This window comes from Dreissena polymorpha, chromosome 14 (genome assembly GCF_020536995.1).
Source record: "Dreissena polymorpha isolate Duluth1 chromosome 14, UMN_Dpol_1.0, whole genome shotgun sequence".
NCBI lineage: Eukaryota > Metazoa > Mollusca > Bivalvia > Myida > Dreissenidae > Dreissena > Dreissena polymorpha.
This window is the reverse complement of record NC_068368.1, coordinates 58,131,783-58,144,993: the sequence shown is the minus strand read 5'-3', so window position 1 is coordinate 58,144,993 and position 13,211 is coordinate 58,131,783. Positions and strand designations below refer to the sequence as shown.

The 13,211-nt window shown below is 35.4% G+C and overlaps 1 protein-coding gene and 1 long non-coding RNA gene across 2 annotated transcripts; both read right to left on the bottom strand.

Moving 5' to 3' along the window:
* Window positions 1-2,247: 2,247 nt before the first annotated feature.
* On the bottom strand, window positions 2,248-4,129 carry LOC127856833 (uncharacterized). Its single transcript, XR_008038204.1, has 3 exons — window positions 4,016-4,129; window positions 2,753-2,902; window positions 2,248-2,383 (listed from the first exon to the last, which is right to left on the bottom strand). It is a non-coding gene; the product is annotated as an uncharacterized LOC127856833 (long non-coding RNA).
* Window positions 4,130-5,584: 1,455 nt separating this feature from the next.
* Window positions 5,585-12,927, bottom strand: LOC127857397 (receptor-type tyrosine-protein phosphatase T-like). The gene is made up of 10 exons (XM_052393793.1): window positions 12,651-12,927; window positions 11,565-11,685; window positions 9,735-9,835; window positions 9,327-9,455; window positions 8,192-8,355; window positions 8,006-8,093; window positions 7,549-7,613; window positions 6,687-6,812; window positions 6,305-6,453; window positions 5,585-5,759 (listed from the first exon to the last, which is right to left on the bottom strand). Exons 1-10 carry the CDS (start codon window positions 12,925-12,927, stop codon window positions 5,585-5,587), a joined length of 1,395 nt encoding a protein of 464 aa, XP_052249753.1.
* Between the last annotated feature and the right edge of the window lie 284 nt (window positions 12,928-13,211).

The window sequence follows — 13,211 nt, the reverse complement described above, 5'->3', positions numbered from 1 at the left end:
GACATTAAAATGATGGTTAATAATCGAAATAAAAATGACACATTATATATGAAGCTAACTCAATATCGTGTGATGAAGATACTGCACCTTTTTCGTAGGTCGATTGCCTTTATCAACGTTAACGCATACACCATGAGTTTAGTAAATGTTGAAGCAAAAACAATTGATGTACTACATATAAAACTATTATTTTTAATATTAAATTAATAAATGGTATTTATTAAAATATATATGCTTAAGTAATTTATCACATGCAACTATTCAGTCATTATTTGGTCACATCATTTAATATGTCAAATAAAACTTTAAAAAAGTATATCACGAGAGAAATGTATGTACAACTTCTGTTATACATAAGACTCTCACTACAAACATTACATCAGCAAATCTGCGGTCACCACCTCCGATCAATCAATGGCAAGTAAAAGTTGTTTTTACAGATTTAAGCTGAAATTTAAATTCACCCCAGAATTATTCAGATAACAAACGACCTAACTAAATCACACGTGCTCATGCAAACAGAAAACGAAACTATGAAAACCAAAATATAAAGCGAGCATTTAATAGTTCTTCAAGGTTATTATAATTCAAATATATATGGTCGATCTATAAAAGACATAACACTACAAAGCTAGCGAAATATGTACATAAAATAATCATATAAACTTGGCGAAATAAAGATTGTAAATGTTTGTCTCCCAAAGAATCGACTCTTACCGACTCTGGCGACAAGCACACACCAACGTGTTGTAGTAGGTGCAACTAAATAAATAACGTAATATTGAAAATTTAAACCTTCCTGCGCCGATCTCATAAATCTTTCTAATTGTTAGAATTCGTGTGTGCATGTTATAAAAAAATGTTGTTTCACTAGGCTACGAAGAAACGATCCAAGATATACTATACAACGACCTTTAGGTCTCACATCATACAACCGGTGGTATTTTCTTGCATCTCGTGGAGTTCACATGCTCAACCAATCTTTAATTATACTAGTAATGAACAACCAAAAACATTATAAGGACATACAATTTCCTTTAAATATCCTTTTTTTTAAATTTCAGGCAAATAACGATTAGTCTATGTAGCACAGGAAGTAACTTTCAAAACGACATTAAATGTTGAACTAATTATTTAAAGTGACATTTCTGCCTTGGAACCGAAAAGCATAGATGTTTTATCCCGGTTTAAAACAACATCAAATCTCACATTAAAAGCCCATAAAAATCAGGACGCTCAATTGTGTTTATAAATATGAACCTCTTAGCATCGCGATTCAAATTAAACAAAGCAATAAAGGGTCATGTTAATCAAATTTACAATGTAAAGAGATTTAATGTTTTGATGTTCTCCACTATATCTTAATGTTAATTTTTAGATACAGTAGCTGAATTCGTGATAATTTTAGATCTCTGCAACGACTTTGGAGTAGGTGTTGGAACTCTTGATGTAGTCCAGGACAGAGTCATGGCAAAACTGAAACTGCTCCTGTGAAATAATACACACAATTAACAATGTTCAGTGTCATCTGATACAAACTACATGTTAGTATAGAGAGAATAATATGTTATTGTTGCATACTGACAAGGTTTTTATGCAAGGCTTAGAAATCTTAACTGCGAGTGCTTCATGTTTTCTTGCTGAGCTTAACACATTCGTTACACATTTGTATTCGACGCTTTTTACATTGTTTGCCATCGTTTAAAAAAATGTCCTTCATTATTTGAAAACAAAAAAACAGAGTCAAACGATACACATTCGTTGAACGCAAGCAATAAACTGTATGATTCCATTGCTCTACGCTTTGCAGTTTCACCCCGAATATGTTCAAATAAAGCTTAATTTATTCAACGAGTCTCAATAGAACATCTAAATACATGCTTCTTATTGGAATTACGATAAATGTTTCAATATATAAATGGGCCAATCAAATGATATTGGGATGCAAACTTGTCAATACCCACCGACTCAATTTGATTATTTTTTTTTAATATCACACTGGTTTTCAATTAATTATATGATCCATCAAGATCTAATTTTATCAATGTCCTTGTTGATTTTATTGTTATAATTAAACGCCACATCCGAACTGAATGGCGTGTCAATATCTTTAAGATTGAATAAAACTTACCCCAACAAAATGTGGGATGACCAATACATTGCATTTGAAGTTTATCTTGATACTCACGCTAGTTTTCTTACAAGTTGAATGACCTAATAATTAACCTGGCAAACCGATCCACGTACTGAGTTAGGAATTGCACCTTTTCGTCTTGACCTCACTTTACTGACAGCGTTTACAATGTTAACTTCATGTTCTACCTCCATCGTTTGTAGCAGGGAGGCAACGACACTGAACAGAGCGCATTTACTGGCACCGTCCCTGCGTAATAGACGATCATGCATGGATTTGAATGAGAACATGGAAAACGGTACATCATTTTAGTTATTTGATACAAGAATTGCAAGGTGACACAGCGGCATTGTTTGTTTCGATGTAGAGCCTGTGGTGTTGGACGTGTGACCGACTTATTCAGGATTTGATTTTCACACACGGGTATTAATATCTTTCAAACACATATAGCAGTAGAGCTCAATTAAAATAGTTTATTTAACTTTGGAACCATATCATTCTTCATAAAAACTATGAGTTAGTGTTTACGACTACTAAAGACATACGTGTTATGTGTATTACATATTACAAGCAATAATATATATGAAAAATGAATTTGAACACATCACATAAACTTACAGGCAGTGTATCAGTACAGGTCTATCAGCATTGGTATATGCTGTAACATCCGTCTACTTCTGCGATCAATCGACGATAGTCAGACGGCACATTTGGAATGTTTTTATCCGTGTTCCACTCAGTGAATTCTATGTGCGTAAGACACAGCTCCTAGTTTCAAACAAATGCAAAACCAATCGATTATATAGTATGTATAATGACAGAGGTCGGGGTAAGTAAGTCAATATTGAAATCCCAATATATTATTGCTAATTTGTAAAACTTCGACAACCAATTATAGTCATGGAGCCATGCTTCGAAAACTTTTAAGTGGAATGGCAATAATAAAAACCGATATATATATTAAACAAGTTTTCCGCGGTCGGAGACATTTGCCCCTCCAAACAGGGCTTTAAAGTAGTGACATCATTTCAATAAGGTTTATCTACTGTCTTAGGCCAATTCGCATGTGAAGTATCAAGCCACTCGGTCAAGTCGTTGATGAGTTATTGATCGAAAACAATTTTCGAACTTATTGCGACAGTGACATTGACCTTTGACCTAGTGACCCCAATTTTGATAGGGGTCATCTACTGTCCAAGGCTAATGCACATGAAAAGTATCAAGCCAATCGATTGATGAGTTATTAATGGGAAACGATTTCACACTAAGTGTGTAACCGTGACCTATTCTTTTGACCTATTGACCCCAATTTCAATCGGGGTCATCTGCTGTCCAACGCCAATTCAAATATGAAGTATCAAGCCAATCGGTGAGTCAGTTGACGAGTAATTGATGGGAAACGATTTCACACTTTGTGTTTTAGAGTGACCTTGACCTTTGACCTAGTGACCCCACTTTAAGGGTCATCTACTGTCTAAGGCCAATGTACATGTGAAGTATAAAGTCAAACGGGTAATTGGTTAATTAAGTATTGATCGGAAACGATTTTCACACAAAGTGTGATTATGACCTTGACCTTTGACGTAGTGACCCAATCTCAATCGGATTCATCTACTGTCCAAGGCCAATGCACATGTAAAGTATCAAGCCAATCGGTCAATTCGTTGATGAGTTATTGATCGAAAACTAGCTGGTCTAACGACATTTAGACTGGTCTAGCGACAGGTCTACCGACATTCAGACTGGTCAACCGACAGGTGTTCCGACATTCAGACTGGTCTACCGACATGTATATCTACAGACAGACAGCCAGCAAAACAATATACGCTTTCTTCTTCAAAGATGGGCATAAAAATTGACAAACATAAACCTTACAATAACCTTTCCTTGATGTTCAATTGTTAATTTCCGTTTAACACGGTAAGGATTAGCTTCCGGCGTCGAACATCTGACGTTGAAGATTCCCTTCTTTAACACTTGGTTTTCTGATGGAAGATACCCGCCGATATCCTGTATGAGTTGGATAAGGCAGACATGGTAAGATTGTAATGTTGCACATTTGTGTAAAGTACTTTCATTAAACTTACCCAGCGGTCATCATTATATTATTCACAAACAAATATTGTCACCAACTTGTTCGTATTCATACAAGCAGTGTATCAATGTATGATGATGAGTGGCGAAACCTGTTCCATTTCTTTGTTGTTTACATGTACGCTATAAATTCAACTATTAGAAACTCAATTTACCTTTTCAGTTGCCGATGTTGATTCAAAGCTGACGATACATGTACAGTCTGTTTGGACAACTAATGCTAGGAAGTCTGCGACTGTGTTTGGAAGAGGTGTCTGAGCAAGGATATATTTATTCTTTGTCTGGAAACTCTGTTATACACACAGACAATAAAAATAATTGCCATTCAAAACAGACTTTTCACTGGAAATTCAAATCATGACAACAATATACTAAACTAAAGCAACATCTATTTGTTACATACGTTCACAAAGACTGCATGTATGTAGTCCGATGATCCTGGTTTCTGGTTCAGGTAAAGTCTTGGTCGATAAACATCGCCTATCAAAAGAAAATTAAATAGTTAAAAAGCTTAAACATAATGGCATGCTTGATATTTATCGAACCCGCTTGTACAAGCAGTTATTCATGTGTATTTTTTTCTCAAAACAAAAAAAAACAATCAAAAATATAACCTGGGATATCGGACCCTTTTCTGTTTTTGTTACTGAATGTTGTGTTTCTTTCCACGGCCGTCGTTTCATCTAATGACCCAGATGTTTTTGTCTCCTGCAATTGCTACAAGAAAAATATATTTATTTTGGGGCGAAATAAAATATATAACCTATTTTGAATGTCAAATTTTTTTAAATATAACAATGCGTGTTTATCACGTTTATGGTTTTTGTACATACTTATTTATTAAAATATTTTTACGATGTTAAATTGTTTAGTTTCTTACGTGAAATATGTTTCTGATTTGTTCCTTGGAAGTTGTGGTCATATACGTCTGGAATCTTTCACGGGCCACGGGTTTGCAGTCGAAGGTGAGAGCGTGGGCAACAGCGTGATGAAGAAACTCGTATTGTCCCTAAAAGTAGAAGTATAACCAATATGAGCAAATTTCCCATACAATGTTTGAAACATATAATGTTCTAGTAATTGTTTAGTTCAACACATGCGTCTTATTCAATACATTAAATCTCTTTTACGTGTCGGATAATGCTTTTGTGATATTAGCGATCAAACTTAGATATATCCTTTCTGCATGTCATTTAACCAAAAATTAAACAGATATAAAAGAAAGCACAGACGGATGCTTCGTATTTGGTAAAAAAAAGACTGATGAATTCCTTCGCATGATATGTATACTATAATATAATAAGTGTTAAAAAGGATCATTATTCAGAGTAGCGACAATGCACACGGAGCGAACATTTACTGCAGATAACATGCAAGAGGAGTCAAGGCCCCTACCGCAGTCTGGACCATATTGGGCCTGTTCTGTCGCATGTTAAGCACACATCCTGCTATATCTACTGCCCGTTCTGACTCACCCTCCTTCGTGAGAATGTCTATAGCAATGTACGTACCGGTCCGCCCGATGCCGGCACTGTAAGCAAACAAACGAGAATTCGCTTTTCTTTAAAGTATCAAATATGTATTATATCATTAAAATTAAAATTTGATATAAGTTCCCACTATTACGTTCCAAAATGAACACTCCTTCTGTAATATTTCCCCGCAAACTACCTTATTACATCCATCAACATCAATCATTTGAACAAAATCCATACTTTCTTCAAAACGAGCTATATGTAAATCAGCATCTAGCTTATTATAGATAAAGAGTTTATTTTTGCATTTGTTGGATTCACCTGGAAAAGGTATGGTTAATTGAACAGCTCATTGCCAAATCTAGGTAAACTTAAAGGTAATACAAGTTTCTGATATATCACTGATTCACAATGCGCCTTTTAATTGCATTATCCCGAGATATAACTATTATTACCTTGTTTATAAAATATGGTTAAGATCAGATTAGATTTTTTTTAAAGCAAAACGTTAGCGGTTTGCATCCGACGTTCAGCAGACCGACATTAAGTATAAAATAAACCCCTGCATCTTTTATGGGGACACAATAACTCTCCATGGTACCTGCAGTGCACGATCGTAGGTCCTCCAAGTACTGATGTAGCATGTAGGACTTTGTGTCTGAAATCAATGATCGACGTGACGTCATCTGGAACGTCTTTATCTGGCCACGATGTAAAATGAAGGTGGTGCAGAGTTCGCTCTTCTTCTTCCTTTAAAATAAGTTCAATTTCTTACTTGCAATGTTTTCAAAATCTGAAGAATGTCGGATATGGATGTAGAAAGCAATAAAAGCGGTACACACTCATTAAACATAATTCACTTAGTAAATATCACCTGTTGATGATACTATAAGTGGTTTCATTGATAGAAAGAAAGTTGTTAACAATGGGAAGCTCAGACGATAATGAATATTATCGCACGCTTTGATTTTTTTGACGTTCACCTTTTCAATAGTAAACGTCCGTCTAGTAAACTCTGCATAGTGTTTTTCACTCTGACATAAAACCCGGACGTCACCGAACATTTGACTCGAACTTTCATTCGGCCAGTACTGCTCGCATTTTTCTGTCTGTAAAATAATTGAATTTTAAATAATATTTTCAAGTACCAGCGTATCGCCATACCAATTATATTACTATACACTGTTTAGACTTAAAAAATAAATATGCCACATGCTTTTTCATTCATATTTTTATTGTGCTGTATCCGGTTAAAAACTACAATGGGCATTAATATTTTTTTATTTATTTAATCTGTTCAGTTTTTCCAAACATGTTAGTTCTAATGTGAGAAAACAATTAATTGTTTCAAAAACGATATTGTATGATATTAAATACGATTACCTCTTCTTCCACTAGATTTGTAACCATGACGATTTTCTCTACCTTTTGTTGCCAAACCATTCTCCAGAAAGCACTAAAGTCGCCGAGCTGCTTGGACATCGGACCTAACACAACATATATTGATTAACGACTCAACGGTGTAATTCAAGGTGCGTTGATATTACTTTAGTTAAACAAGTATTATTTACGTACCCATAACTGATAATAAGCGTCTTTTGTAATCGAGGAAAACAAGACTGCATGTGTTTGAATCTTTTTGGTTAACCTAACTAATTCATATTAAGTGAAACATTTTTACCCAATGTGGCGATGTATTCGTTCCGTCTCTTGTAACCCTGGCAACGACATAAAGTTTATAAGAAACAATAGCTTACTAAACTATGTGCACTACACCCAAATAATAATATTTCAAAATCGAATGAAAGAACAATTTAAAATGGATCCTGTTTATATAAAACATACGTCAATGAAGCTGGCGTTGATGTAGTCCGTGTTTCCTCCAGGAACTCTTACTCGGTGATCATCATCTGCAATAAGAACAAAACGTATGAATTATATACAAGGACTATGGATGCAAATATATATGTTCTTACTTCACTAAGCGATTAACAGACAGACAGACAGACAGTCAGACACACAGACAGACGGACGGACGGACGGACGGACGGACGGACAAACAGACAGACAGACAGACAGACAGACAGACAGACAGACAGACAGACAGACAGACAGACAGACAGACAGACACACACACACACACACACACACACACACACACACACACACACACACACACACACAGACACACAGACACACAGACACACAGATGATAATAAATACGTTTACGTTAATTTTAGTAAAAGATTCCTACGTTGAAATAAACTTTATACAATGACGGCTAAATGATTAATGTGCTTACAGGGATAGATGCCTTTGTATCTGTTCATAGCGATGTTCGCCTTCATCTGGGACACTGTGTAGTCTTTCAGCAGACCATACGGGAGTTTCTGGTATACACAGATGCATATAAGGGTCTACGAACTACACATTGTATTAAAACGATATATTAACGATAGCGTCGTTCACGCTTGTATAAGATATTTACCTCGAACTCGGTTTTGAAGTAGTTTACATTCTTAGAAATCACGAACTTCTTAAGTTCGTCGACTGGTATTTTGAATTTCTTCACTTCGCGGTCGTTGTTGTAGTACACACCTCCATCCTCTTCAAATCTGATCGCATTCTGGCGGGCAATATTGTCCAATTGATCTGATTAAAAAACATAAATAATCATGCATTATCATTAAATTCTGTGCATGCTTCCATATTTCACATACACAACGCATTTCATTTTAAGATATGGGTATGATGATGAACAGTTCATGTTGATAGAATGTTAAATACATGTAATCAAGGTAGAAACACGTGCGATTTCTGTGTACATGTCCTATGTTAGAATATAAGTTTATGTAAGAAATAACACAAAATTACAACATTTAAAATGGAACAAACTAAATGGATCGCAAACAGAAAAAAAATCGCATTACGAATTCAATTACACATTTGATCCGAAGATAATATTTCTAGGAAAACTGCTTAATAAACCAACGTCTTTGTCACTACCTACCCGTTTGTTTGTAGCATTTAAAATTTAAAATTGTTGTAATAGAAGAAATGAATAAACCTTTTTTACAATTGTATATGGGAAATGTCAAAAGTGATGTAGCTATTAAAAAAACAAATATTAAAAAGGTTCGCAGATTACAAGGGCTTATATGGTTTCCCGAAACAGTTTATTCAAAATAATTAATTATATTTGATGTTCATATTCTGTATAACAGGGTATGCTTATCTTTAACTTAGATAAGACACTTTTTTCTATAAGCGAGGAACGACAGAATGTATTCTTTCTCTACTGGGACTCGTTAATAGATTCTTTAAGGTCTCATTACACATCTATAAACATGCCTTTAAAACAGATTTAAGTATATAGACAATAAACCATATAGTTGCATTCGTAAGAATATATCACTATGCTAATCAATCTTATGACATCTAAACTTCCGATTGCTTATTACGTATATTTATGATCATGTATGTTTGTATTGCTGAATTTAGCTAATGTTACATCGAGGACAAGAGATCTGCAAACAAAAAGAAAATAATACAACGACAACAAATGGCGAGAACTCTCTAAACGTCCGCTCGTCATTTTCGTTCCGCAAGCCCCACCTACATACCGATCTCCAAACTCTCCTCAGTTGTAACGATTGCCAGGTTTCGGGTATCATTTGTGTAGACAGGATCGTGTCCGGTTGCGGTATTGGCTTCCACAGAGGGCGTATTCGCATAAACCATACCGGTATTATCTTGATGAAAAAGTAAAGTCATTCTGATTAATTAAAAGAGGCAATTAATTTGAAACAACTCTTTGCTTTTAATAAAAACATACTACACTTTACGTACATAAACACGAACTATTTAACGATACATTTATATAAAACGTAATTAACAGATGTATTATGGTAAACGAGTCTATGTATCTAGCGGATGTTTTTAAATAATAAACGCAATGTTAAATATGATGTTGTTACACCCAACACACTAAAGAAATGAATTGTGCTGAATGAATAGGGCAATTTCAATACCCTGCTTTCCACAACGCGCTACGGTGGCATACACTGGTGCCGATGCATTGTCTTCATTGCCTGATTGTCCGTGAACGAGTTCAGTCGTTGGTTCTCGATTTCTAAACAAGGACAACATATGTAAATTTATTAAATTCGGTTTTTACTTGCGCTTAACCGGGTGATGTATTTCCGTGATAGTTTTGTAAAAGTTTACATCTTTACCGATCATTCAAGTGTCGCAATTAAATGTCCTATGTGCTCTAATGTGCCTTACATGACCAACCTTTTACAAAGCTTGGACATAAAAACGGCCGAGGGTAGTTTTTCTTAATTTGATACATTGGAAACTTTACCAAACATTTAAATACATTTGAATACTCAAGAGACAATATTTCTTATGTTGCTTAAATTAAGTGGGGCATATAAGTTTCACACGCATCAACGTTGAATACAAATTATTTTCTTGGAAATTAAGTCTTGTTTGATAACTCCAGTAATTGATCAATACAATTAAATTACGTAATTACTTTAAGTTTTCGGACACTTAAAAAATATTTTTTGTTCATGTCCGAAAATTTGGATGCAAAAAATACAATTGTCCAAAAATTTAGAGACAAACAATACATGTGTTCGAGTATTTAGAGATGCTGTTAAAATAGTGCAATGACGATCGGATATGGGTATGGAAATGTAACGGACATTTTGGGCATTATTGAATTAATATAATATTCGAAATTTGTATCAGTGTATTAATCCAAATTTCATACAATCTTCAATATGCAGTAACGCATAGATCAACATTTAATTGCCTCGGGTTATTTAACGTCAATAAGTACCGACCACGAGTATTTGTTTGTCTTGTGTGTCAAAACTTAGGTAGATTCGTATACGAAACGGACATTTTTAATTTCATACAATCTTCAATAGGCATTGACACCTAGATCAAAAGTTAATTGCCTCGGGTTATCAAACGTCAATAAGTACCGGACACGAGTATTTGTTTACCTTGTCTGTCAAAACTTTGGTAGATTCCTTATGTATTCGTTATGTATTCGTTATGTGTCCGTTGCATACGTCATATTTTCGTTGCACATGACTTTGCACACGGTCTATCAGATTTTGCACGCGTTAAATCAACTTCTGTATTTTGTTTTTCGTAAAAAAATCAGAGTCACGCCCACAGCCGGATAGAAAGCATACAACTTGTTGTTAATGCGGGTCGGCCATCGGCCGTTGCGCAGTATGTAACTTGTAGTTCAGAATATTGTTTGGACATTGGAAAGCGTTATATTAGAAATAAAGCAACATAAATAAATCGTTATGGAAACAGCATTGGACTTTGTGTACGTTATCTTATTGTTTTATTCACAAACTATGTGACACACTATGAAATATGTATATAGTCAATTGTTTAAACGAATAATATAGCACACGCTTGTTAAATACAAAGCGTTAAAGTATGAATTACTTTTGAAATATATGTTTCACTTTAAGCTAGTGGGTGCAACATTGGTTTATTACCGGTATTCATAAGTAATTACCCGATAATGCAAAAAACAATGGTCAATTGCCGTAAGCTTTCCGTCTGCCATGTGTTACCTTAATCCGGTTGTGAAACGTATTATCAAAGTGACATCAGATAAGCGCAACAGGGGGGAGTTCTGGTAAAGTAACATTATAAAACATATTGTCCGAAAATGTAGTCATTAATTATGTGCGAAATCCCGTACGTGCAATGTTGGCTAAAAATAGGGATATCCGAAACGTTAGAGTTTCTGAAGTCTCAGATCAATAACGGTAATGTCAAAAGTTAGTGTATAGAAACAAAAGTGTTCGGAGGGTCCTTACCTTCTACGTAGATTGATAAATACTCCAAAGGTGATCACGCTAGCAAATATGACAACAGCGGCCACTACTCCTCCTATTACAACTGCTGGTACTGTGTCTTCATATCTGTCTTTCATTAGAGCTGAAAGACACAATATTGATAACTGTTAATAACAAATACGTTTACATTAATTCAAATATGTGTATGTACGTGCATTTAATAAAATAGCAAAAGGCACAATTGTTATTTTTATATAATATTACTCTGTTAGGCATAAACTAATAACGTTACTTTCGATGCAATTATCCCCTGTAAATCCATCAATGCAGCCAAACGAACACAGTCCTGTTTCATGGGAACATCGAGATTCACTTCCATTGTGTGCACAGTTTGATGGACATGGCGTGTCACATGATTGGCCAAAGTTGTTCAAGATACAACCGCTTGTACAACTTCCATTGATGTGACAGGAATTATTGATACAATTTGTATTGCAAGATATATTACATTCTCCACCATATAAACTCGGTAATGAGCACGTTAAACAAGTCCCACTAGTCTGATCGCAGACTGAACAATCGTCTTTACATCTTGTTTCGCACATTTTATTCCAATAACCTTTTTTACAGCCCATTTCACATTGGCCATTCAAACCATTGCATTTACCTTCCAAACATGATCTGGAGCAGATTGTACATTTTCCGTATGTATTCAGATAAAATCCACTCGTACAATTCATACATTTAAATGCCTTATAGTTTTCTCCACTGCATATAGAACACATCCCGTCTTGCATAGTACAGTTGAAATCACATTTTGCACCAAAGAGGCCATCTTCACATCCGTATTTGCATTCTGAAGCTGATCTGCAGGAGGCATATTTACATCTACTATTACATGGACAGCAGGTTCTTTCGTCTACATAGTATGACGAATTAGTGCAGAACTCGCATTCAGAACTGTTGCCACACAAACTATCTAAGCACTGACATTGTTTATCCTTCCTCCTAAAACCCGGTTTGCATGTTAAACAAGAACGACTCGTATTACAAGTCAAACAGTTTTCGTGACATCTGCTCTGACACTGTGTTCCAACAAAACCAGACCTGCACGTAGAACAGTTCTCCCAAGAGGTACACAATTCACATGTGTGGTGACATTGTTGACATGGCCATCCAACAGACACAAAATACCCATCTTCACATTTTTGACAATCTTTTGAGGCCGTACAGATAAGACACTTTCCTGTGCATGTTTGATTGCAGAACGATCCAAACGTGCCTTCTTTACATCCGCCTGTACACGTGGCATGATATTGGTCGCACGCGCCACCTTTACATCCATCTGAGCATTTGTCGCTGCATCTTGTTCCATGGTATCCATTCTCGCATGTCAGACACGCAGCATCCGACTGGCCACAGTATTTGTTTGCACAACCCACACTACAATGTTGTTGGCAAACATTTCCATGGAAACCAGGTTTACATTCTAAACATTCGCTATTAGATGTACATATCTTGCAGTTTGTCGGACATGAATTGTGACAGTATTTGCCGTACAACCCTGGTTTGCAAGAATCACAATTAGTTCCAGTAAAATTCGGCGGACAGGTGCATAATCCTGTTTGTTTATCACACAACTGATTATTTATACATGTTTGCAAACAG

Coding starts and splice junctions, on each gene's coding strand:
- LOC127857397 (XM_052393793.1), bottom strand. CDS start 12,927: ATGGATACCATGGAACAAGATGCAGCGACAAATGCTCAGATGGATGTA. Junction 9,456..9,734: donor AGCGCGTTGTGGAAAGCAGG/GTATTGAAATTG, acceptor TTTTTCATCAAG/ATAATACCGGTATGGTTTAT. Junction 6,454..6,686: donor GGACGTTTACTATTGAAAAG/GTGAACGTCAAA, acceptor CTTATTTTAAAG/GAAGAAGAAGAGCGAACTCT.